This window comes from Lampetra planeri, chromosome 28, assembly GCF_965212315.1.
Source record: "Lampetra planeri chromosome 28, kcLamPlan1.2.h2, whole genome shotgun sequence".
In the NCBI taxonomy this organism is placed as follows: Eukaryota; Metazoa; Chordata; class Hyperoartia; order Petromyzontiformes; family Petromyzontidae; genus Lampetra; species Lampetra planeri.
In genome coordinates this window covers 11,967,512-11,992,372 of record NC_136134.1, presented here as the reverse complement: position 1 = coordinate 11,992,372, position 24,861 = coordinate 11,967,512, and the positions used below count along the sequence as shown (strand labels likewise).

General features: G+C 51.1%; 1 protein-coding gene across 8 annotated transcripts in view; it reads left to right on the top strand.

The window, feature by feature from the left end:
• KIF1B (kinesin family member 1B) overlaps positions 1–24,861 on the top strand; it is a 109,863-nt gene that overhangs the window by 69,504 nt on the left and 15,498 nt on the right. For all 8 annotated transcript variants that reach the window (XM_078607958.1, XM_078607956.1, XM_078607957.1 and 5 more), the window contains 12 exons: positions 321–393; positions 8,751–8,853; positions 11,575–11,723; positions 12,412–12,605; positions 13,442–13,579; positions 16,457–16,575; positions 18,168–18,253; positions 20,771–20,927; positions 21,350–21,512; positions 22,748–22,841; positions 23,126–23,244; positions 24,393–24,448. In XM_078607958.1, coding sequence (XP_078464084.1) covers positions 321–393; positions 8,751–8,853; positions 11,575–11,723; positions 12,412–12,605; positions 13,442–13,579; positions 16,457–16,575; positions 18,168–18,253; positions 20,771–20,927; positions 21,350–21,512; positions 22,748–22,841; positions 23,126–23,244; positions 24,393–24,448 — 1,451 coding nt within the window. The remainder of the gene's footprint in view (positions 1–320; positions 394–8,750; positions 8,854–11,574; positions 11,724–12,411; positions 12,606–13,441; positions 13,580–16,456; positions 16,576–18,167; positions 18,254–20,770; positions 20,928–21,349; positions 21,513–22,747; positions 22,842–23,125; positions 23,245–24,392; positions 24,449–24,861) is intronic.

The window sequence follows — 24,861 nt, the reverse complement described above, 5'->3', positions numbered from 1 at the left end:
CCTGCCATAGGGATGCACAATTGCCACTTGTGGCTTGGCTGTAGATGACAAACGACAACCAGTGCCTTGCGATGCTCATTTGTGCAGGAAATCGCTGTTGTTCGTGGCTGCCGGAAGTGAACCTCAACGCGAGTGCCCAAAGAGAGCGCACCGGTGCATTGAGCCGTTGGGCCACCTCGGTGTCGCGTGTTCCCGACACAGAGCCACTGCAGGGCAGGTGTCAGGGCCGATGCTGCTGTGGTTTAAGAGCGTTTCACACTGACACGGGGCAGGTCCCAGCGCTAATGCCGCTGTGCTGTTTTGCACGCTGCTGTATCCAGGCTGCAGGAGATGGAGCTTCAGTACAAGCGGGAGAAGGAGGAGGCTGATCTTCTCTTGGAGCAGCAAAGACTTGTGAGTGCCCACCTTTGTATTTATACAATGCACGCGTGTTTGGATGTGTGTATGTGTGTGGGGGTGTGGATGGGGAGCAGTGGTGGAGTGCTTGGCACACTGCGCTGCAATCCCAAGTGCCTGGGTTCAGTTCCGGCCTATGGAATGCCATTAATGGCATGTGGTATCTGAATCTGACTGTTTTAAATGAGTACCTGGTACAGTTGTATGAACATCAGCCCTCGGCAAAGTCAGCCAGGTGTGATATCGGCCACACCACCCTATATGTGTGTGCCGTGCTGGCCTTCATGGGAACACTGTAACAGTACTTGCACGAGTATTCTACAAGGCGCTATATAAGCGGTGTGAGTGTGTGAATTACGCTAAATTAAAACCAACAGTAGTACTTAGGTTTTACATTTTATATATGAAGATGCAAAACCTGAGCCACCACAACTAGCCTCCATACATTTTTATTGAAGGCGACGCGTGTGTGCTGAGACAATTTCTCCCTCGCATATTTTAACGGAATGTCACTGACCAAATCTTTTGCTTGCTTTCATAACCTGCTAAGTCTGAGTTGCGTGGTGCGTTGCCCTGCGAGTGCGTGGACTGGTTACGCTCTTGGTGCTTGCGTCTCATTGCTTACAGTGTCTGTTAGCGAGCCGGCGGTGCTGTCAATTTGCGATGAGCACGCGGCCTACCAAGGCACTTGGCATTCACAATCTGTGCGCTTCCACTTGCCCTGCTTGATTCTTAATCATTTTGCCAATTATGTTGGCAGTGAATGCGCCTGTGACAGCCTGATGTCTTGTTTCCACGGCCAGTGTAAAATGTGCCGACTCGGTTGCTAGACTGCCCAAATGGGCCGTGGCGACACTGCGCCAAGACCCTGGTGCTGACACTGCCTGTGGAAACGGCATCACTGGCTAAAATAAAGCAAGACGATTCTGGGTTCGACTCCCTGCTCTGCATGGGTTTGACTCCCTGCTCTGCATGGGTTTGACTCCCTGCTCTTCATGGGTTTGACTCCCTGCTCTGCATGGGTTTGACTCCCTGCTCTGCATGGGTTTCCTCTACGTTCTCTGGTTTCATCCCATAGCTAAAATCATACAGTGTAACTGGTAGCGGTCAAACATCCCAATGCTGAAAAAGTACCTACAAATTACTTAAATGGTATTACACATAGCAACCTTCAAAAAACTCTTGAAATTCCTGGATAAACAAGCTTAATAGCAAGAATACCAGTAAACTTAGCAGTTTTAGCATTTGATACGACGTACAAAATGTGTTAAATTGGTATCTTATTACTGTGCACACTGTGCGTAAACTAGATGTGCATTCAAAATCGTTTCTGCAGAGGCAACATTGCCTTTGAACACACTTTAATTAAAATCTCTAAACGATGAGAGCATTTTACACGCCATGTGGTGTGCGTGTTGTGAAAGTGAACAGAGCATATGTAACCATGGAAACAAGTCATGCTGCTCATTTGTAAAAGCAAGGAAAAAATGATGTACTCTTCGTCACTCGGCCATGATTATCACTTGTTTGCTTCGATTAAGTTGTTAAAATGATGGGCACTAAGGGTCGCATTCTGACTTGCGGCTCGGCTCTGGCTCAGCTTCTTAATGCTCGGACTCAAACCGCTCAGTTGCTTCCCAAGATGCTTGAGTAAAGCTGCTCAGGCATGGTTCAACTCGGGGGATTCCTGAGCGTGGCTCGTACCATGCTCAGAGCCGACTCGAGTTAAGCATTGCTCCGAGCCGGCTCACTCGGCTCACAGCCAGGCCTGAGCCCGGCCATGCCTTGGGTTGTTTGTTTTAATTTTCATAATAAATGTTTCCCCACTCACACTTCCGTGTCTCCTGCCGCGCACTGCACAATAACAAAACTAACGTTCTCGCTGCCAGCGCTGTGCCCTGCTCTTGGCGGGGGCGGGGGTGGTGGCTGCCGCCCAGTGTCACGAACGTTACTGCCGCGGCGAATCCTCCTGTTGCCGGCTGCAACCTTCGCTCACATCCTGTGGCAGCTGCCTCTCCTCCTCTCCACCGTCTCTCTAACAGTCTTACCGCCGATCTCACTCACGCCCCACACGGTCGTCTCGCACACCTGCGTTGAGCCTGCCGATCGTTTAGATCGCTCTGGGATATGGCCACCACTCATTTAAGTTTTTATTGAGTCATTTAATTTACCCTTTGTGGCACAAACGGAATTGTTATTATTATTATTCAAAATCTCAAATTATGTTTGGTGCGTGTGTGATTTTGTTTGTGATAGTTTTTTTGTTTCTTATAATTTGTTATTTCTTTGACTTAATTTTCTTTTTGTGTGTCTGTTGTGGTGTCGGTGGTGGGCCATTTCATCCCCCTCTACCACCATATGGCCCTCTCTCAAACAAAAACCGTCCTATAAACATAATTTATTATGACGTAAAAACACGGAAACAAAAACAATTGCGAACCCTCCAAACGATTTAAACGTGATGCCCAACGGACGTAACGCCCCGCGCGCGACTCCGTGCGCCGCAAGGACGGAGACTCTGACAGCGGAGACGACTCCGACAAGCGCTCGTGCGAGGAGAGCTGGCGCCTCATCACGTCCTTGCGCGAGAAGCTCCCGGCCAGCAAGCTGCAGACCATCGTGCGCAAGTGCGGCCTCCCCAGCAGCGGCAAGCGGCGCGAGCCGCTCCGCGTCTACCAGATCCCGCAGCGGCGCCGCATCTCCAAGGACCCCAAGTGGGTCACCATGTCCGACCTCAAGATCCAGGCGGTCAAGGAGATCTGCTACGAGGTGGCGCTCAACGACTTCCGGCACACGCGCCAGGAGATCGAGGCCATGGCCATCGTCAAGATGAAGGAGCTCTGCCGGATGTACGGTAAGAAGGACCCCAACGAGAAGGACACGTGGCGCGCCGTCGCCCGCGACGTCTGGGACACCGTCGGCGTCAGCGACGACAAGATCGAGGACCCCGAGCCCGGCACGGGCGGCGTGGCCGTGCCCGGCGGCGGTAATGGCGGCGTGGTGCGCCCACCGGGCGACGTGGACGACCTGAAGGTGCACATCACGAAGCTGTCGGACATCCTGCAGGAGGTGAAGCAGCAGAACAACATGAAGGACGAGGAGATCCGGCGGCTGAGGGACCGCATGATCAAGATGGAGAAGGTGCTGCCCGGCCTGGACCCGTCCGAGAACGGGGACGTCGGGGATGAAGACGACGATAACGACCGGGGTGATGATGACGGCGCGCAAGACGACGACGACGGCGTGCAGAAGGTGGAGCGGGAGCTCATGAAAATTGCCAAGCTGATCCTAGGGGCCGTCGAGGACGAGAAGGGAAATGACGGCGACGGGAAGGACGGTGAGGACAGCCTGAGCCGCGAGGAGAGGATCGTGAAGCTCATGGAAGAGGACCCGGGCTTCAGACGGGGCCGCCTGCGGTGGCTGCAGCAGGAGCAGCAACGTCTGCAGAACCTGCAGCAACAGCAGATTGCGAAGAAACTGCGGCGCGCGCAGCAGGGACAGAGCAGTACCGGGCCGGTGACCACCGCCGGCAGTGGCAGCGGCAGCAGCAGCGGCAGCGGCAGCGTGAGCGGCGCCCCGGACTACGTGATGCACGGCCGCTTCATCCCGCCCTACAACCACAAGCTGCGCTTCCCGTTCCGGAGCGGCCACCAGCAACGGCGGTCGTGGACCGCGGGGATGGAAGAGAAAGGCTATGGCAAAACAACGGAGAAGGAGAATGAGGACGAGAAAGAAACTGAGGATGGCACCAAGGAGGAGGGGGGCGATGCGGCGGACCCGCCGGCGGAGCGGCCACACGGCCAGCAGAGGCATCAGCAGTTCCACCAGCAGGCCTGGCGCCCCTACCACCGGGGCTACCAGCACCACCAGCCCCACCAGAGCCACATCCACCCGAGAGGGGGCTACGGTTACAACCAGTTGGAGAGGCCCTTCAACCCGTACCAGAACTTGGTGCCGCACCAGCCGAACTTACCGCAGCACCAGCATCACCACCCGAACCAGGTGCCGTGGCGTAGAAACTCCTTCTCTGGCCGCACCAGCAACCGCTCGCACCAGCAGCACCGGCGCTCCTGGAACAGTGGGGATTTCACCATCGACTTTTCGAACCCACACTTCCCCCCTCCGCCGCCGCCGCCGCCGCCGTACAAGCAGCAGCAGAAGCAGCACCATCACGCGCAGGCCTGGCACGCGCCCCGCCCCCGCTATGAGTGTGGCTACTTGTCGGACAACGAGTCCCCGGCGGCAGTGACGGCGCGCTACCCCCCTCGCAACGGGGGCCCCGCGAGGCCGTTCGTCCCCCACGGCGCGTACGCCACGCCGCCGCGCATGCGCCGGCAGTACTCGTCGCCAGACCTGAAGGTGTCGCGTGAAACGGACGTCTAGGATGCCGCGTTGGGGTTGACGAGCATCTGGCGGTGCAGGAGGAGGAAGAAGAGAAGGCAGGTGATGTGGAGGAGGGAGGAGAAAAAAGATGAGACAGCCCAAGAACAAGACAAATGTTTTGGATTTAGCTTAAGTATTTTGCTTTTGTTCATGTTCAGGAAGGATGCCATATTTGTTTGCACAATGGGGAGGAGGGTCTGGCACGCTCTGCACAGCGTTTGCTGCCAAAATAAGCGAAAGCCAAATGAACAATGATGACAACGACAACAACAACACGACTGCACCAAGCCTGGGCTGACAGTGATGCATTTGCAGTCACTTAGAAGCATTTCGTAGACTTGCACAATACACAACACAGTAGGTTTACCAGTATTTACAGCTGCATATTTCTTTTTATTATAAAGTACCCCAGGTAATGCTCGTTGAAGTGGAAACGTGCAGGCGAGTTGCTTTGTTTGCATCGCGCCGTCTCTTGTACACAGGTACTAGGAGGGACACTCCTACCTCAATGCACGTCGCGTGCCTTACTGTACCTCTGCCGGTCCAACCGCGCCGGCGCCGTAAGACGCGGCGAGCAACGCGGTCGCCTTGAATGCCCGGCGCTCACTGGCGAACGAGCAACCGCCCTCTGATGCACGGAAGCCAAAACCTCTCAGGTTTTGGCGTCGCCGCGGTGGCCCCGACTGCACTGGCGCTCGTGGAAGCACGTGCCGCTCTCTGCCCCGGATTGTCCCGCGCTCGTGGAGGAGAGCGGACGTTGCCCTGGGTCCTTACTCGGCACCGGGTCTTGGTGGTCGTCGCCCAGCCCCCTCGGCCCTGAGGTTTACTCCTGGGAGGTCGGTGCAGACTGGGGTGGCTCATCTTGCCTCGGGGCCGTGGTGTGAGCCCTTTAAGCTGTGCTGCTGGGGCTTTTCTGGGAAGCAGGGCCCTGGGTAATGCTTTCAATGAACTTAGACTTCTGTCATGTTCTTGGAATTTTTACAATCTTGGTATACAAGTGGACAAAACTAAATGAGTAGGAAGGAAAAACAGTTGAGAAACTGTTGTTTTACAATACTGATTAAAACAAATATTATAAATATATTTATCATAAATTGTTCGACCTGTGTAAAAATGTTTAAGTTTGAGTTGCAAACATATTTTGGGGATTGGCAAACATTTCTCGGTTTCACAAGATCCATGTGCCTTTCCTGATCTACGGTTTCTAAAACTGATGCACTATAACTTTATACTCTCTGACCGTAACGCATTGAGGGCCCATGGGGCCGCTAGCGGTGGGCTCACCGATGGGTAGCAGTGCACATCGATTCATCGTGCCAAGTGGGCAGTCGTCGGGCGGCGAGGGCAGATCGGCAAGCCTTGTGCCGTTTAGCAGGAGGGCGCTGTAAGACGAGAACTTGGCCAGGCCACCTCGTTGAACTTTGTCAACCGAAGGAGCCGCACCTCCATGTGGGATATCATTCACGGACCCATTTAGAGATAGACAGCTTGGCCTCAAGAACAAGATTGTGAATTGTGTATATACACATGTATTGTGTGTGTTTGTATGCACGGTACATACAGCCAGATTGCCCCAAATCCTGTCCAACTCTATGATGAGCTGCAGTGGATTGTTGATCATGTTTCCACGAGGCGTTGGCTGTGGATGGTGACACGAGTAAATAAAAACGCAGCACAGTTGGCCTCCTGTAAGCCGTGCGCATCGTTCGGTTCATAGTGCCACTGAGCGTGAACTCCCTAAGGGCTGCAGTGAGGTCGACGGGTGCTGGGCTGCCTTGTGGACGGTTTGTGTAGCGGTAGTGCCAGGCAAAAGGCGACACAGAATGCACTTGCGAACGCGTTGAGAGTGAAGACAATCTTTGCTGTAGTGCTTTTTGTCAGCTTCATTTGCTGCTAAATCACATTTTAGATTTTAACTAGGTGGGGCATAACAGTTTTACTTTTTTTTACTTTTCATTTCAGAGTGTGAGCTGAATTATAAATGCGCAAACGACTGCAATATTTTTCTGCGGCGTGAATTGACGGCGGGAGTTGCAGATGACGGTTGTTATTTGTTTTTATAGCTTAGTGCGATTGTGCTTTGAGAGTATTGGGGAATGTGCAAGCAAGAGTCGAAATGGACCTCAAATCCTGGACGGTCCACTCAACGCCCTGAGCGGGCACCCTTGCCACTCCCAAATCAAGGCCTCGTCCCATCCAGGTGCACTGGGAAAATCACATCCGATTTAAACTTTACGGTTCATAAGGAGCGGAATTGTTAGGTGTGCGCGGTATGTTGACCGGTTGAGTGGGGTCGGGAATGAATTGTGGAAAAGCGTGATCCGGCCCCTCCACTTGCACGGGGGCAAGGGGCGCGCGAGGCAGGGCTTGTGATAACCATCGTGCCCAGCGATGAGCAGCAAGGTGCGGGAATGATGTCCAGTTGAGACGGACTGCTGAGTGTAAGTCTGAACACGAAGGAAACATTAAACACTAACCTCTTGACTCGTTAGGCATTTTGGGATCCGACCTATAAACAAAGGAGACGATACACAGTTTTTGTGTTTTGTAATGCCTTATCCACGATCGTTAGCGAATGAAATGCAACATTTAAAATTTCATAAACAACAAAAATGGAACAAACAAGACCGGAAAGATTTTGTTTTATCATCCAGGAAATGCAAAGGAGATCTCTATGACACTCCCAGGACTGTTGTGTGGCGCTGTAGTCACGGTTACCGTAGTCACGCGTCGTGACTATCCTCATGTTGTTTTCTGTGGTCTGTGGTGTTCGGCGTGCGTAACTTTCTGGAACCCCCCTCTCTGTGTGGTGCCCCCCGTGGCACGTCTTCCCCGTGTGTTGCCGTGGCGTGCAGTGGCGAGTCTATGACGCGTTCATCTGGGGAGGCACCAGCAGGGGGCATCTAATATGGGTGGTGGGGGGGCAGTGGGTGCCCCTCTATTCGCGTATAGGGAGCCGATCTTGGAGGTCAATCAATCTTTATTTTACGTGCCAATATCGCCCTCAATAAAGTTGGTCAGGGGGAAAATGTGTATTTGGTGTGGTATCTAACAGAAGGAAGGAAGCGATGGCATCAGTGGCTTTGGCCATGATGACTGATCTTTACCTCGAGATTGCGTGTCCCTCAAGCCGCCACCCAGTGGAATTGCCTCTCAATATGGAGGGGGTGGGGGCAATGGGGGAGCGCTGCTCTTAATATTGGGGGTACGTCGTCCCCCCTGACCCCTCAACAGAATCACCACTGGTGGCCTGTTACAGGGTCACCATCCCACACTTAAGAAGAGAGGAACGAAGGAGAAATATGTGGGGTCCATTGCCCCCCACAATGCATCGTTCCCATCCACTCGTGCCCCCCCCGCCATTCCCCGCCCCCCGTCCACCCGTGTCCCGTGCCAGCGTGCATGGTTTGTGCGTCGTCTCCGTGGGAGGGAGTGAGGGTGGCGCTGCGAGCACCATCGCGTGTTGAGCTGGGGGTTAAATAAATTGAGCAGGCACGAGAGGCGAGCGCGCATTGTGTTCATTTCTACAGGTGTTGGTTTCTCCGACAGTGTACGCCATCCATACTCACTCAAGCAACGGCTCCAAAACCTTCCGTTCGCCATCACTTGCGCCACACACACACATGCACACGTATGTTCTTTGCTAACGATACCCAGATTGGAACTAATTTCCTGGTTAGGCACATCACCTAATGGAATCCTATAAAAGAGCCATTTGAGCTTCAACAAATTTGCTTTGCCATGCTCATCGGGGTGAGTCATTCCCTCGGAAGTGCCACGTTGCCAAAAGCACGGTGGCGATGCCAGGTCAAGCAGGCCGCGCCGCACGGATGACGGTGACGGTCGAACCCATGCACGGCAGCGGTGGCGTGCGCCGCCTGTTCTCGCTCCGTGCCGCCCACCCGGCGCCCGTGGCGGATGTTTTACGCCTGTGGTGTATTTTCGTACGCACGCTGCACGGATGGCGTCAGGAATACGAGAACCGCCTGCTCGCGCTGCAGCGGCAGGTGGACACGCACCTGACCGGGGATCCGCACCTCGACGACGAGGACGACGATGACGCGGAGGACGAGGGTGAGTGAGCCCGCCCCTCTGCGGCGGTGCGACGCAAAGCCACGGGTTACTTTCCTCTGGTAGCCTCACCGGGTGCACCGCCCTGGTGGCGCTGGGCCCAGCGGTAGCTCATTTGCCGCTTGTTGGTAAAATTCACGGTTTGAATCTGGCAGGCTGCCCTGGCTATTATTACTGCAGGTATATTAAAGTAATACTATGCACCGCCTGATTCACAATGTGACATCATTCAAAGAAGAGTAGGCCATTGTGTGTTTGCAAGAGTGGTCCACATAAAAAAAATGACACTGCAAAAGTACTTAATTGGCAAAGAGCAATTGTCCAAATTTACTGTGAAACTTTGCAGAACCATAAAAAAGTGTCCTGAGACTCGGTGAGGCTTTTCTGGGGAAACAAAGGAATTGTGTTCAGTTGATTTACACAACGAACCAAGCACCTGCTTCCTCTCATCTTTCCCTTCAAATGTCTTCCCCTCCCTCTGCTTCAGCGAGATAAAGGTTATTACAGCCAATACTATGATTCATAATTGAATTTCAAATTCTAGGTTGTGAGAATTGTTCGCTAACTCAGTAGTGAGGCAAAACAGGTTTTTTGCGTTAGATCGCGTAAATATAATAATGTGTCGTTAAACCCGCCACCACCCGACAGCCAATTAGTAAGGTTTGTCACGTAAAGAGAACGTGCCAATTTGTTACTAGTACAGCACACACGTGTGTGTAGGATAGCCAAGCCACAATATTACAATCTGAGTACGACGTTTCGTCAGTAATTACAACTAGCTTCATCAGGTGACAGCCAGACAGTATTACCTGGTGCGTTAAACGCTGTGTACATACAACTTTTAAATTTTGTTGGCTGCATTGGGTGGTCGAGGAACTTAACGACACGTGGCCAGATCGTTACGTTTGCTTCACACGTTGGCTATATGTTAACGTCCCCGATTTTATACATCTCAGAAATCGCGTGTCGTTTGATTATTTTCCCACAACGGTGTTGCGGTGTTCGGATTCCCGTTGGCATCGTGCAGGTGCGCATAAATCGCTTCCCGCGGGCCTTGTTCCGTCGACAATTCCCGGAGCGTTTCCAGTAAATCCCTGCATGCGCCTCTTTTCTGGAGCTCGTCCTCTGCTTCCCCCAAACTCGGACCCTCGCCTCCCGTTTCCTCCCACGCCCAAGCGAATGGGGAGGAGATGTAGGCACAAGGCCCCTCGGGACAACACAGCAGCCAAGGCTGCATATGCCAGGCGCAACAGAATTTATGGTTGTGCCTCTTTAATGACGTTCATCCTCCGAGTTGCTACATTTTCCTCTCCGTGCTTTGTGTTTGTGCCCGTGGCCTTCCGTGACCTTTCAGACAATCACCGAGTCCAGTGTCTGCTCCTTAATCCAGTTTGAGGAGGCAACTTAGTCCATGTCTGGTTTCTAGGACTCAAGTACAGCCTGCTGATGGATTAACGATGATGATGTTCTTTCATCGCGTCTCGAGTGGAGAATCGCTTCAAAGTAACGCATGGGATCATTACAATGGCAAGATAAAATAGAATAGCATAACATAAAAACGTGATTCAATTCAAGACAAACAGTTGCATAAACAAGGGAAGGTTACGATTAAATACTGTTGATGAGAATATTCATCAGGAAAACAACAAGCCAAGTTAGGCTTTTATAAAGAATTTTTAAAAACAATTGAAAAATTTTGATTGGAATGTGAAACCGTGAGCTTAATTAGTTCCTTCTCATACTGGAGCCACGATTTGCTACTCGCATAAAATCATCGTTTTTTCTTGTGTGTGTGGACATATACAGGGAGCGGTGATTAGTGCTGCACTGCGAACCCGGCGATCACTCAGGGCCCATAACAGTGGCAAATATCTCAACCAGTGCAGGGCCTCCCCAAGGCCAACTCAGCCTTAAATAAGTACCTGGTGTGGTGTGTAAACAAAAGCACTGGGAGACAGAGGCAGCCGACCATGGTGTGCCCGTGCTGGACTTCATACTTGCTCACTAACAGCACTTGCCCCAGCAGTCTGTGTGTGCATGTCTGATTGTGTGAATTTGTGTCTGTATGTGCATGGAAATGCCAGAATATATGGTGCCCGCATTCCAATTTTTTTCAACAGAGCATAGGCCCACAGGCCCAAAGGCCCAATATGTCAGGCAGCCAGAACAAAAAGCACTTTCAGAGTTGTAATAGATAAGTATTAACACATGTTTTGAATGGAGAAAGGTTATTATAAGAGCTTGGTAAAAGTTGAAGGGAGTGAATTTCTAAAGTGGATCAATGCGAGGGAAGAAGCAGAAAGAGCAGTGCTGTGATCTGCGGTGTGGTGAGTGGGTGGGTCGGTGGGTGGGTAAGCGTTGTTGTGACCTGCGGTGTGGTGGTTAACATGGTATGGACAGTCAGCCTGGTAGAGCGATGGCTCACGGAACAGTAACTAGGGTAGTGGTAATGATGTAAGAGTGATGAGGAGGCGACTGACTGCCTGCCGCTAAGTGAGTGACTAGAGTGAAGTGGTGAGTTCTGGATCATCGATCGCCCTGACTGCTGCTTTGAATGCTGCCGAGTGCAGTGAGCGAGGAACTGGGTGCTCCACCCGAGATTTGACAGCAGCAGGATTCTAACGTTGGCGGATCGTGTGCTTTCTAAATCCGCAGCGGTGCCTGTTATGTAAACGTATGTGTGCGTACGCGCGTTTTCCCTCCATGGCCCCATTGTGTCGGCAGCTCAATGGACGGAGGGCGAGTTCAACCTGGCGCTGTGGGCCTTCCGCAAGTGGAAGTACCACCAGTTTACATCCCTGCGCGACCAACTCTGGGGAAACGCCATCTTCCTCAAGGAGGCCAACGCCATCAGCGTGGAGTTGAGGAAGAGGGTACGTCGAGATGCCCACGATGCCCGCGATGCCCACGATGCCCGCGATGCCCACGATGCCCACGAGGATGATTGGCTTTTGATCGTCCTCCTGCTCTTCGCCAGGGCGTCTCGGCGTGCTTTACGCATGATAAGCCACTTGCGTGACGTCTCATCTCAAACGTTAGAAAGGGCACCCCAGTGGCTGCTGTCCCTGTGCAGCACAAGGTGACTGGGCACCCGGCCGGCAAGTGGGCATTCGTTTGCCAGACCTTTGTGGTTCATATCCGGCAGACCGCTGAGATGCACACTGCGGGTGTATTAATCTTAAATCAATGTACTCTGTGGTTACAGTGGACGTTAAAGATCCTGTGAGGTAATTCAAAGAAGAATATGACACTGCCAGCGTCAGCGGCCAAAATTTGCCACATTCATGAAAATCACTCACAAATTTACTTAAAAGGCAATCGTAATCGCCGCCCCCTGTTGCGATTATCTGAGCAGGAACCTCCTTAAAAAGAGTCTTGAGACTCGGTGAGGTTTCCCTGAGTAAACAAGCATAGCACTAATTAACACCGCACGGTGTTACAATCGTTACAAAGTCTTTGCTGCACCGTCCATCGCGTCACTGCCAGGACAGCGTCGCGTGTGAAAGCCGCGTCACGTCCGAGTAGTGAGCGCGTCCATGCTGCTGTGCACCGCATGTGCAGGTGCAGTTCCAGTTCGTGCTGCTGACCGACACGGCCTACTCGCCACTGCCCTCCGAGCTGCTGTCTCCGGAGGCGGCGCGCCAGCGTGACCGCGACGACACCGGCGACCGCCCATTCCCCCGCACCGTGGTGGCCGTGGAGGTGCAGGACTTGAAGAACGGAGCGACGCACTACTGGAGCCTCGACAAGCTCCGGCGAGTGGGCACGCCTTGCCAGGCCATGATAGACCACGTGAGGCCAGGCCATGCGAGGCCAGGCCGAAAAGAGAAAGGTGAAATGGTCACGTGGTGTAGAAGCGTTTAACGCGCCATTGATGATTGTTTCAGCTCACGATGATAAGGTGAAGAACGTTTCTCACAGCCGCACTTGGCGATTAGATCCGCGACGTTTCACTTGAAAAGGTGCCAAGCATCTTCAGGAGAGAATGCAGGAAGTCCGAATAAAATCTAGGAAGTCAGAAAGTGACTTGTGTGTTTAGCTCCTCGTGTTTGTTTCGGATAGTTTTGAAAGTCAAACGATCGTCTCCCTGCTCAGTCGGTAGTGCTCCTTTACAGGCGCCTAGGGGCACTGCGTGTAGTTACTCAGCCAGGTTCGTCATGTGTGCAAATTGTCTGCAAATTGCATGAAAATCTTACGTTTAGGCAAATTAAAAAACCCACATGATGTAGAATAACTTGAAAAATAAAAACGAGACCCCAAATCATAATGGTTCACCCGGTCGTGAAGGCTAGGTCGGGGTGGGTGTAGAGGTGTCGCTCGCCCGATGCAGAGGCGCAGTGGTGACACCCGTGCCTCTAAGCAATGAGGATCTGGGTTTAGTTCCTCCCATGAGCACCTTTTTTTGAGGTGTTTGCATATTCTCTCCCTTTTCTGCATGGGTTTCATTTGGGTTTACCACGGCTAAACAAACATACAATGAAACTAGTAATGGGCAAAAATCTCCCTTTAAAAGGACTGTGTGGCTTTTCTGGGTAAACAATATCAATTTAAATCAATGTCGGAGATGTTCACATCGTACTGGCGTTGGCAGGCAGCGGCTGGGCACGATGCGGGAGATGTACGACCGCGCCGGGGAGATATCGTCCAACGCGTCCGAGGACGGGGAACCCGGCATGACGGGCCACGACCCCTTCTACGACCGCTTTCCCTGGTTCCGGCTTGTCGGCAGGTGAGAGCCCCGTGCTGCTGCTACTGCTGTACCCCCCCCCCCCCACGCTCACGCCTCCTGTGGTTGCTGCTCCCCGGAGCGCCGTCGCGAGGAACCGACGCTTCTGGCGTGCGAGTCGGGCGTCGCGGTGCGGTGACGGGGACAAGTGCTGTCGGTGGTGCAGCTGGCTCCTGTGCTGGCTCTGTCTCTGCCAGAGGTTGTAGTTGGCCTCGTGTGACCCCCCATGTGTGCTTGGGTTTGATTCAAAACATTTGCATGGGTTCTACGTACAAAAGCGATTGCCTCTGACGATTTGGTCCACTGGGCCGCCATAACTATTGCGTTCTCCAATTCCGCACCGCTTTGCAATGTTGTACGGAAAGAGGTCTGCTCCCCATTGGTCTGGCCAGCTCGGTGTTTCACGGCCAGCGTTGCATCAACGTTGCATCAACGCCGGCCACAGAGTCCGTCACAGACGCGCTCCGATAGTGCCTCGGTGTTTCGCGGGCAACAAGGATTCCAGCGCACCGAGCGGGCCGCTGTTGAAGCACGCGGTGGCGCCTGCGTTTCTGTGTGCGTCTAAACCTGTGTGAGCGATGACACTCCCTGTTGCTGCTTCTCGTTTAGGCCACTATTTTCACACTGATTCCCTTTCATTCCCCTCCTTCACCCCCCCACCACTGCCCCGACACCTCCAAACTCACACCGCTCCCTCCTTCCATGCCCCCCACTCTTCCCTTTGCACTGTACTATAAAATCACAAAATCCACAAAATGAAATGAATGTGCTAATTAACTAATTACAAAACCATTTTAAAAATTGCTTTTACCAAAAAAAATCACAAACATATTCATTATCAAATCTTAATTAATTACAAAAATATAACACAAATTATTATAAAAACAAAAACACGACACCCTCTCCCCGCTCGAAATGAATGAAACGGTGACGCCAGTTCGCCGCTCTTCAGCACGTGTGTGAGCGAGCGGCTGGCCGACCTCACGCCGTCGCCCACCTTCTCGCTGGGCGGGGAGTCCGACATCACGGAGCTAGCCGACGAGCAGGAGGGCGGCGGTGGCGGCCGCGGCGCCGGTCGCGCCGGCCGCGCCGGCCGCGGCAGCTCCGACTGCGACGGGGACGCTCGCGGCCGCAGGATCGACGACGACGACGAAGACGAGGAGGCGCTGGAGCTGTTGGACGACGAGGCGTTCGTGGACGATGAGACGACGGGCTCGGAGGCCAGCTCGCTGGACGACGGGCCGCTCGACGGGCCGTCGGGGGCCGCCGGCTCGGGCCTGCTGCACGGGGAGCTCGACCCGTTCTACGACCGATCGCCGTGGTTCAGCCTCCTCGGGAGGTCCGTGGGCCTCCGGCCGCACTCACTCCGTGCTCCCTCCGCGCCTCCCGTCTAGGTCGCGGTCACGCGCTCAGCTGCACTTGTCGCCGCTTGCGGTTGCTCTTGTCCAGTGATCGATGTCTCCATCGACGGTGGTGAATCGCCAAACTTGTGTCGCCACGTCGCAATGCCGCTCTCGGCTGAGTGAGCAGTGGGGCGATGCTGCTCGTTCCTCGATAAAACGTGTCATTGGGAGAGGCAGTTTCTACTCCTTTTTGGGTAACATCACAGCCTGCTTATTTTTCTGCCAAAAATGGGGAAATGCCAATTTTTTCACAATTTTTTAAAGAAATACTTAAAGCACTTCATTTTATCAATTATAAAAAAACATGTTTAGGTGTTTATACATCTTGCTAAGGGCTAATTTAATCCATTACATTATTATCCAATTCATGTGTTCGTTTTTAAGTTCAATCATTGTAAATAAAACACATTTTCTGTTTGAGTTTTATTTTGTGTCTTTGGTTCGTTTACATTTGATAAAAAATAAAGTGTTTTTTTTGTTGACTGTGACTTTTGTCTTTTATAATTTTTTTCAGTTTATTTTCATATTTTGTTTGTTGTTGATGGCCCCATCCATTCCACCACACTTTGTTTAGCCAACCAAGGGCGTCTTATTGGTTCTTTCGGTAAAGTCATGTAGAAGGGAAATAATAAAATAATAAAAATAAAACATAATAAAATAATTCTCACGACGTTTCGGCCACAACGCAAGCAGCCATCCTCAGGTGACTTTACCGAAAGAACCAAGAAGATGAATCCCTGCAGTCACGAAAGCTTTAAATCGAAATTCAACCAAGGGCGCTTTGTCACGCACCGGCGCCTGCGTGCGTTCTCACAGTGGAGTCGCACAATTCCATTTGCCGTGAATGCCGAGCTCCCGTGGATTGTGGCCGGTCCCTCCTCCGGTTGTTTGACCCTCATCTTCATGGCCGCTTTGTTTCATTTGTTTTTTTGCACACCAAATGCTATGCTCATTCCTCTTGTGGATTAATTTCGTTTGCCGTCGTCACGATCCGCATTTTTACCAATTTTTAAATTTACCCGCAAATGACTCAATTGCGATTACGCATAGCGACATCGCGTTTTCCTGTGAGACTCGTGCAGACTTCGTCTGTCAAGCATAGCAGCGCCTTCCTTCTTGGTGGTAACCGTATGATTGGCGTTAACACAAAATGTGCTTATGATGGTGAATAATAATAATTTGGCAACGTAAATTTATTGTGTTTACTTTTTGACTGCCATTTCCCATTTTGCTTAGTTGTTTTAATGTACCTACTCATGATTATTACTTTCTTAATTACCATAATTTGAACAAAAATGTATTAACTGAACAAAAGGGCATTTGTTGTGTGGGTGACGCGGCGCTCGCTAAATTGGTGATCCGCTGCTGCCCCTATCATCACCCCAATGCCTGGTGTACCACCTGCTTCTACCCGCTGGTCCTGACCCCTATGCCCTCCGTCTGTCCGCCCCACCTCCCGCTGCATCCACCCCCTCAGGGCGTTCGTGTACCTGAGCAACCTGCTTTACCCCGTGCCGCTGGTGCACACCGCCGCCGTGGCTAACGAGCGCGGGGAGGTGAAGGGGTTCCTGCGCGTCGCCGTGCAGGCTATCACAGGTGGGGCCCGCCGCCTCCTCTTGCGTCCTCGGCATCGTCCTCATCTCTGCCATCTTCGGGAAGATCCAGTCCCATCGTCGATCGTTACTGTCGTCACTTTCATTGTTAGTGGCATCGTCACCGATGTCATCGCTTTCATCATCTCAGTTGTGTTCATCATCGCTGTCATCACCATTATTGCCATCGTCAGCATCACCACTGCCATTACAATCGTTATCACCATCATTGGTTCCCTCGTCCTCGTCATCACCACCATCTAAAGCAAATTCACAATAAATGTCTCGACGTGCAGCCTGCACACCGTCCTGCAGATGGGTTAGTTGACTCGGTGATGTGAATCTTTTAAATTGCCTTAATGGTAACCAACATGCATACAACCTGTGTAACTTGGAGCCCCACGGGGTGATTGTGCCTGGTTTATATAGAGCAGGCATTGACATTATAACCTCCACGTGTGAGCGTCATGTGGCTGGGATCTGATGGTTTGTCAGCGTGGTCCTGCCCCTTGGATGTAAATGCTCTGGCACTGTTACGGATAAATTGCGTCAAACTGTACAACTACGAATTTTTTTTCAGCACAGCTTTCATTTGTCTGAAATTTCCTAATTGGCATGATCTGCACAGAACCTTCAGCCTTGCGCCCTCACCCATGGGGTGAAAATAACATCACGTTAATGTGAAAATTTAAAATGTGCGGCTTGGTGACTTCTTTAATGAGATGCATAAGTAATGGCCTTCAAACCTATTTTCTTTTATGGGCCTCTGATTACTTTTAATGAGCCGTTTATGCAATTTAGTGCCGCATTTATCGTGCGTGTGTGCAGAATCATTTCGGAATATGTTATGGCTGTTGCAGTGCATTTTAGGGGAGCGGTTTTAGGAATTGAATCACAACTTAATGAGCTTCACAAACTTGCTTTCTCAGGAGCCACGATCCACGAAGTTTAGTTAGAGGAGCGACTCGGCAATGAGTGCACTGCGTGACGAATGCAGCAACCCGAGTACGATTCCCGGTCACGGCTGCAGCCGGTGGTCGAGTCATTTCTAAACTGGTCCTGGGCCCGCCTTCTCCTTTCACCACCTGGCACTGACCGGTGTGGTGAAGTATAGTGAAACAGCCCCGATGTTCTACACCGTGTGGAGAGACCTTCATCCAGCAGTGAATGGGCAGAGGGCTGGACATTATTAATTATTTCAATTTACCCTCAGTCCTGTGATTATACACAATATTACTTGTCAATGCTTAATAATAGTCGTGTAACAATTCACTGTGATTTGACGAATTGTCACAAGTCATGCTGAGGATTTGATTATGAGAATCTGTTTTTGTTGCCCCTGCACAATGGGGAGCCTTGAGCCTGTGCTGTAAACAGGAGATGAGCACTGCCCCATTGCTCATTTGAGCAGGAAACTGCTTTGACACTTTGTGTGTTTCAGCCAAGCGGTTTCTAAATCTATCTAATTTGATGGAGGAGGCCAAATTACCTCTTCATTCTGCCTATGTGGCTACTTATCCAACAAACTCCGTCTAAAGCTGGATTTGGTCAACACATTGGAATGGTCGGGCTCAGTGTGGATTTTTGTTTTGGCAGCGGACGACGAAGCTCCAGATTACGGCTCCGGTGTGCGGCAGTCGGGCACGGCCAAGATATCGTTTGACGACCAATATTTCCGCAAGGTGAGATCGGCGACGCATTGAGCGGCGTCTCCGTGAGGTCCTTCCCTTGCGGCGGTGCAGGGCCAGCGCTGATGGGTGCCAAGCCGGGCCCCATGCACCAGCAGCTGTCCCTTGGGGACCACCCAAGGTCGCACTCCTTTGCGATTTATTGTTGTCGTGGTGGCGCACACAACAGCTCTACTGCTCTACTGCCCCCCATAGCCGAGAGGCGCCGGGCCTGGTGGTTTGTGTGCAGCGATTCACCCGCCACAGACCTCGTGCATTGGCACCTTGCAGGGCCACAGTTTCGTTCAAGAATCGATTCCTAACGTCTCGTTTATTGGTTCATTTATATTATCTGCTATGAATACCCTATAGATATAGTCATTACAATGACCAATAGGATTACACGACAGCATATTATGGAACGATTTGCCAAATAATGAAGGTTGCAGAATTGGGCTGTAGATAAATGACCAAAATAAAGGTCACGTGCAAAGGAGGAGGGGTGGATTCTCTGCACAATTAATGGTCCAAGACTGCACACTGTCATCCTCCTAATCTGCTGCACATTAATTCACCTGGATGTATATTTACTTCTTTGACACCAAAAAATTGAAGTGTAATTTAAAGCTGCCTTTATGAATCAGGGGTATTTAATTATTTATTTTAAAATATCAATTTTCATTGCACAGGCGCACTACTGTTGTTCATTTTAAATTCATGAAGTCAATCTGATTACCAGGGGCAGCCGGGAAGCTTTTAGGCCTAATGGCAGTCCGTGGGGAGCAAACCGAGGGGCTGCGTTTCCTGTGGGCCGCTCCGCGGCAACGCAGAGAGGAGGCGGCCACCCTCCGACGCACGTGAACGCTGGCTAGCTCCCGTGGCAAGCCGGGCGGTGCGAATGCACGCGAGGGGCATGCCTTGCAATTTTGCGCGTCGTTGTTTTGGCAAAGGCTGCGGTCCCTGCCGGTGAAGGGTAGGGGCAGAGATCTTGGGCACGGCTGCTAAGCAAATACGGGGACCGCGTGCTGCGCTCCTCGCATTGCAGACGCAATGTGGAAATGCAGGATTGGGACAATCCTCATTCGTGGTCGCTCCGTCTCTGCGGTGCCCCCGTACTCTGGAATTCCATGACAGAGTTCCTCACTCTGGTCAGGCCCCTCACTCTGGTCAGGTCCATGCTGCAGATCTTCCTTCCCTCTGCAGACTATTACTGCCTCTTTCTATTACTTTGTTACTTGCATACCATCATCTTTGTGATATTCCCCCACGGGGCAGAGATGCATTTCCTAAATAAACAATACCCATTTGTTACGCGTCTCGCTTATGCACGTGTCCCCCAGCCGTGTACATTCCCTGGGGATGCAGCCCACGTGGAGATGCTCTATAAATGCAATTTGTGAGTGCTTTGCCGAATAGAGTCCATTCCTGTACATAAAACAATAACTGAAATGCTAAGAATATTTATTGTCATTATTTACATGTATTGTTTGAATCTGACCCTCAATGTCAAAAGCCAAATGTTCATAAAGCAAAGAAATTGCTCATCCAATTTTATATTCTCTTATGAATGTATTCATAACTTCATATGTTAAAATATTACTGTACCCTTTTCTTTGTCCTGAAAAAGGTGAAGCTCAAATTATTTTTGTCCAAACCCCCGGCCTTAATCGGACATCCTAGCAAAGTGATTTTGACATTGCGTCTCGTCGCATCAAACATTTATCACAAGCAATGACACTCAAAGCCCCTGACAGACCGGGCTGCCTGTTAATCAAAGACATACACAACAACAGGATATTGCCACCGCCAGGACCATAGCTCAGCCCATGAGATAAATGATCGCCCCGTGTTCTTGAGACCGATCCTTATTACATATCATCTACCCGAAATCAATGCCAGACAATGTTTATTTTCATTTCGATACAGCGGATATTCAAGTCCACCCTTTTATTGTGTCCAAAGCTAAAGAGCCATTTTACGATGGCTGCCATGGGTTACTTGTGATGTATGTGGAGACGCCAGTCAGCAGAGAAGAAGGAGCCTTGTAATAAAGCACTCGACCTGCTCTTAAGTGCCCGAGGTCTCTGTAGTCTCCTGTGGCATCAAGATGCGAGAAATGTGTTTGTGTGCTTGTGCTGTTGGAAGGTCCTCGCGCAAACACCCATGCTGCTTTCCTGGCACAGCGTTACCGTGTACAAAAATACAGTGGCGGTGGTGGTGTGAGAGATGACAATAATCCACATCTGTATCTGATGAGTAAACCCATCACAACAGAAACATGAGTGCAGGTGGAAAAAAACCCAGATATAACAACACGCAAAATTGTGCAACATTGCATGTACAAAAGATCACAAGCTCAAAGAAGTGAACGTGTGGCCATTTTGTCGTTTAGACCAGCTACTCTTTGAGCTGTCGTGTTGGTGACCCAGTTCAGTCGCTCTTGCAAGTGACTCTTTCCTGGTCTCTTGGGATCTCGCCCCGGCTCCTCTACGTGCACTGGAAACGTCACGTTGTGATTTCTGCCGCCGTCAGGGCGACCGCGAGGCCTTCCTGCAGGAGGAGCTGCCGGTGGAGGTGGGCGCCTCGCAGGAGGAGCTGCGTGTGGTGGAGGGGCAGGGTCCCCCGATGGACACCGACTCCCTGGACGAGGAGGAAAACAACAACAACAACGTCGCCAGCAGCCAGTCCGGTCGGCAGTGTGCACTCGCACCGTGACGTCACATTTGTGCACCCAGCGTCAGCAGCGGATGTCCTACAAAAATAACTGTTTATGCCATAGAAATATGGAATTGACTGGCTTGGGGTGTAACTTTGAAGCTTCACTCATGATACAAAGAAGCGTACAAACTAACTGCCACGTTGGTCACTTTTGCAATAATAATAATAATAACACTAAATAAAGGTAAAGGCACGAACCTGCAATTGCTCACTCATGTCACTGCCAGTGAACTGGCCTCCGCTAGAGAGGGAACCCTGTAGGTTATTTGGTCAACTCCTCCACATTGATCAGAGACGTGTTGGATACGATGAAGTCAAATGTGCCAACTCTTACACAATGGCATTTCCAACAAGAACAATAATAACGAACAATAAAACGACGTTTGCTTTCAGAGTCGGGCAGTGAGCTGGGCAGCCCCGCCCGGGTGCTACGTGGCGCGCTGGCGGAGTGCGCCGGCGAGCACCTGGCGCTGGGCAGCACCTTCACGTTTCGCGTGACGGTGCTGCAGGCCTCGGGCATCCCGCCCGAGTACGCCGACATCTTCTGCCAGTTCAAGTGAGCCGAGCGCCGGGCAAACATCAACAACTGCTCGACTGGGGTCACGCATGGCAATTGTCGCCCCCCCCACCCCCCCGGTAGACTAATGCTGCTCGCGGGCAAGGTGCCGAGTCGCGTTTTGCCCCACAGGGACAGCTGCCACTGAGGGTGCACTTTCAAAATGTTTGTTGTTTATTGTGTGTACATCTCTCTGAGATGCCCTGACGTAAAGGGTGCTTCGTAAAAAAACATTCAATAGCTCGACACATTTATCAATAACACTGTGGCCATCAGAGGGAAATCTATTGTGTGTGATATCTCGAGGAATGTGCCTATCTTCATGGCACACAGACCACGAGAAAGGGGGCTTTGCGTTGATGTCAGTAAACAGACGGTAAACAATGCATCTGCTGCACTGCTCTCTGCTGCCCAATACTCAGCGCTGCGAAAATTACCAAACGTACAGTAGCTATGGGTAAATCACATTTTTAAAACATTACTTCACCTGTGTCACTTGCTCACCAGCAGTCAGATGGCTCCTAATCCATGACTGTCCCTGTGAACTTCACTCATTGATGCCTCCACTCATGTTGACACCGAATCTGTCATCGCATCCGCATTGCTTTCAACCACCGCACTGCAGGTTACAACCAACACTCTCAACCACTCACCACACTTCAGGGCAAACCACTTCTCGTTCTGCGTCTACTGACCCACTGCTCCTCTTTGGAATCCCCACCCATCTTTTTTCCTAATCTCTCATGAGTACTCCATTCAATGAACGAGTTGACTCATCGATTACAACTTTGATAGAGCTGTTTGTTCCTGGCCGTTTGGCGTTTTGGGTCTCTAAGGCTTGTGCTCAGCAACCGTGTTGAATATAGATATGAATGTGCTCAAAGATAACACTGTGTAACAATTTAATTTTTGTCCCTGGGTAGTAAGTGTTATTTCCTAATTGCTTATGCCTCGAAAGTACATAAAATGGCTATTATTCCCCACACACTTTGCTTTTGTGACCAGGACAGTGATATTTTGAAATGTACCTATTTTCAATGAGAAAACGGGTGAATTTGTGTCTTTTCGTTCACAATAAGTCAGAAAAAACAACATATGAATCAAAGTTTGTGGGGAATAATAGCCATTTTATATACTTTTTAGGCATAAGCAATTACGAAATGACACTTACTACCCAGGAACTAAAATTGTGTTCCGTCGTGTAATCGGTTTGAAAACTGTGGTCCGTGTGGCAGCTTCCTGCACTGCCACGACGAGGCGTTCTCCACAGAGCCCCTCAAGAACTCGGGACGAGGCCTGCCGCCTCTCGCCTTCTATCACGTCCAGAATGTGAGGACACCTCTCACATCATCATCAACGTCATTGTCATCGTCGTTACAAGGATAGCGAGGTTTTCAGAATCGTCTCATTTACAAGAGTGACAGATCTGGGGTCACAAAAATGACAGAGGCTTTACCATGGAATCAAGTGCAAATGGTGATTAGAGCAAAAACAACTAAACATAAATATGAATGTAAATACATTTGCCCTTTCCTGAACAGTTGCCTGGACACAGAGTGAGGCCCTCGGGTGTTGACGAAGGGTGTTGTTCAGTGTTCTGGTCTCTGTTGCAGATTGCCGTGGAAGTGACCAAGTCGTTTGTGGAGTACATCAAGAGCCAGCCGATTGTGTTCGAGGTGTTCGGTCACTACCAGCAACACCCCCTGCACAACCAGAGCGGGGAGCTGAGCAGGTGGGGGCACACGTGGGCCTGTGTACACAAACACGTACACACAGTCTCATGGGCGTGTGTACACAAACACGTACACACAGCCACATGGGCCTGTATACACAAACACGTACACACAGTCTCATGGGCCTGTGTACACAAACACGTACACACAGCCACATGGGCCTGTGTACACAAACACGTACACAGTCTCATGGGCCTGTGTACACAAACACGTACACACAGCCACATGGGCCTGTGTACATAACACGTACACACAGTCTCATGAGCGTGTGTACACAAACACACAGCCACATGGGCCTGTGTACACTAACACGTACACAGTCTCATGGGCCTGTTTACACAAACACGTACACACAGTCTCATGGGCCTGTGTACACAAACACACACACACAGTCTTATGGGCCTGTGTACACAAACACACAGCCACATGGGTGTGTGTACACAAACCTGTACACTCAAATGTTGGCACATGGGTGTGTACGCAAATGTATACACAAGCATGTACACAGTCATGGATTTGTGTACGCAAACGGGTACACAAAGGAACACGAGCACCTATGAAGGCCAGAGCGGTACACGAGGGGGTGGGTGGCCAGCACCATGCCCGACCGCCTTTGTCTCCCCAGTGGCGATGTTTACACACCGCACCAGGTACTCATTTGAGGCTGAGTCGACCGGGACCGGTTCAGATAATCTTCACTGGTGTTGGCCGTGAGCGGGAATCTAATCCGGGTCGCCGGGTTCATAGCGCAGTGCCAGGTTTATAGCGCTGCACCACAACTCCCCACACACAAACATCAGGACGTGGGTGTGTGTACACACAGAGACGGTCACACGGGCGTGCATACACAAGCAGATACGCACACACAAGAGTTGTATGTTAGTGATACATTCTATGCATTGTCACAATCCAGGGTTAGGATTAAATTGGAGAAAGATTTTTTTAAAACATTACAGTAATTGATATCGGCTCCAGCAGTTGGAGGGGCGATACGGACCCATGACAGCGCACACGGAGTCGCGCACACGGAGTCGCGCACACGGAGTCGCGCACACGGAGTCGCGCACACGGAGTCGCGCACTCAGAATCTCGCGCAGTGCCTCCCAGGATGCCTCTTTGACGTTGCTTTCTCAACGTGTTGTTGCAGCCCCATCCCGCCTTCCCGCCGCAACTTCCCGCCGGCAATGCCGCTCTCCAAGCCAGGTAGGCGCTCCGTGGCGTTCCGGCTCGCACGGCGCGGAACAGAAGCGCCCCGGCCGCGGGGTAGCAGTGAGGATGGCGACGCGTAGTCGTGTGGGGACCCGCATAGTCGACAGTCCCAGGATTCCACTTGAGGTGGATCGTGCAGAGCAGAGTAGATGAGGGCCTGCAGAGCAGAGTAATAACAAAGTCTTCACGGATCATTGGAAAAACATTATTTTCATCTACCGTGTCTCACGTAAAGGTTTTTTCATACAAAATGCTTACTTTGAACATTTAATTTGCAAAAAAAAACCTCTCCATGATTTTGTTTAGTATCTTCATGCTTCCAAACCAACGTTATTTTGATTTTCAAACATTGCGTTTTTGTGTTTCCGTTTCCCCGCATGGTCTCGCATCGCATGGATGTTTTTGTT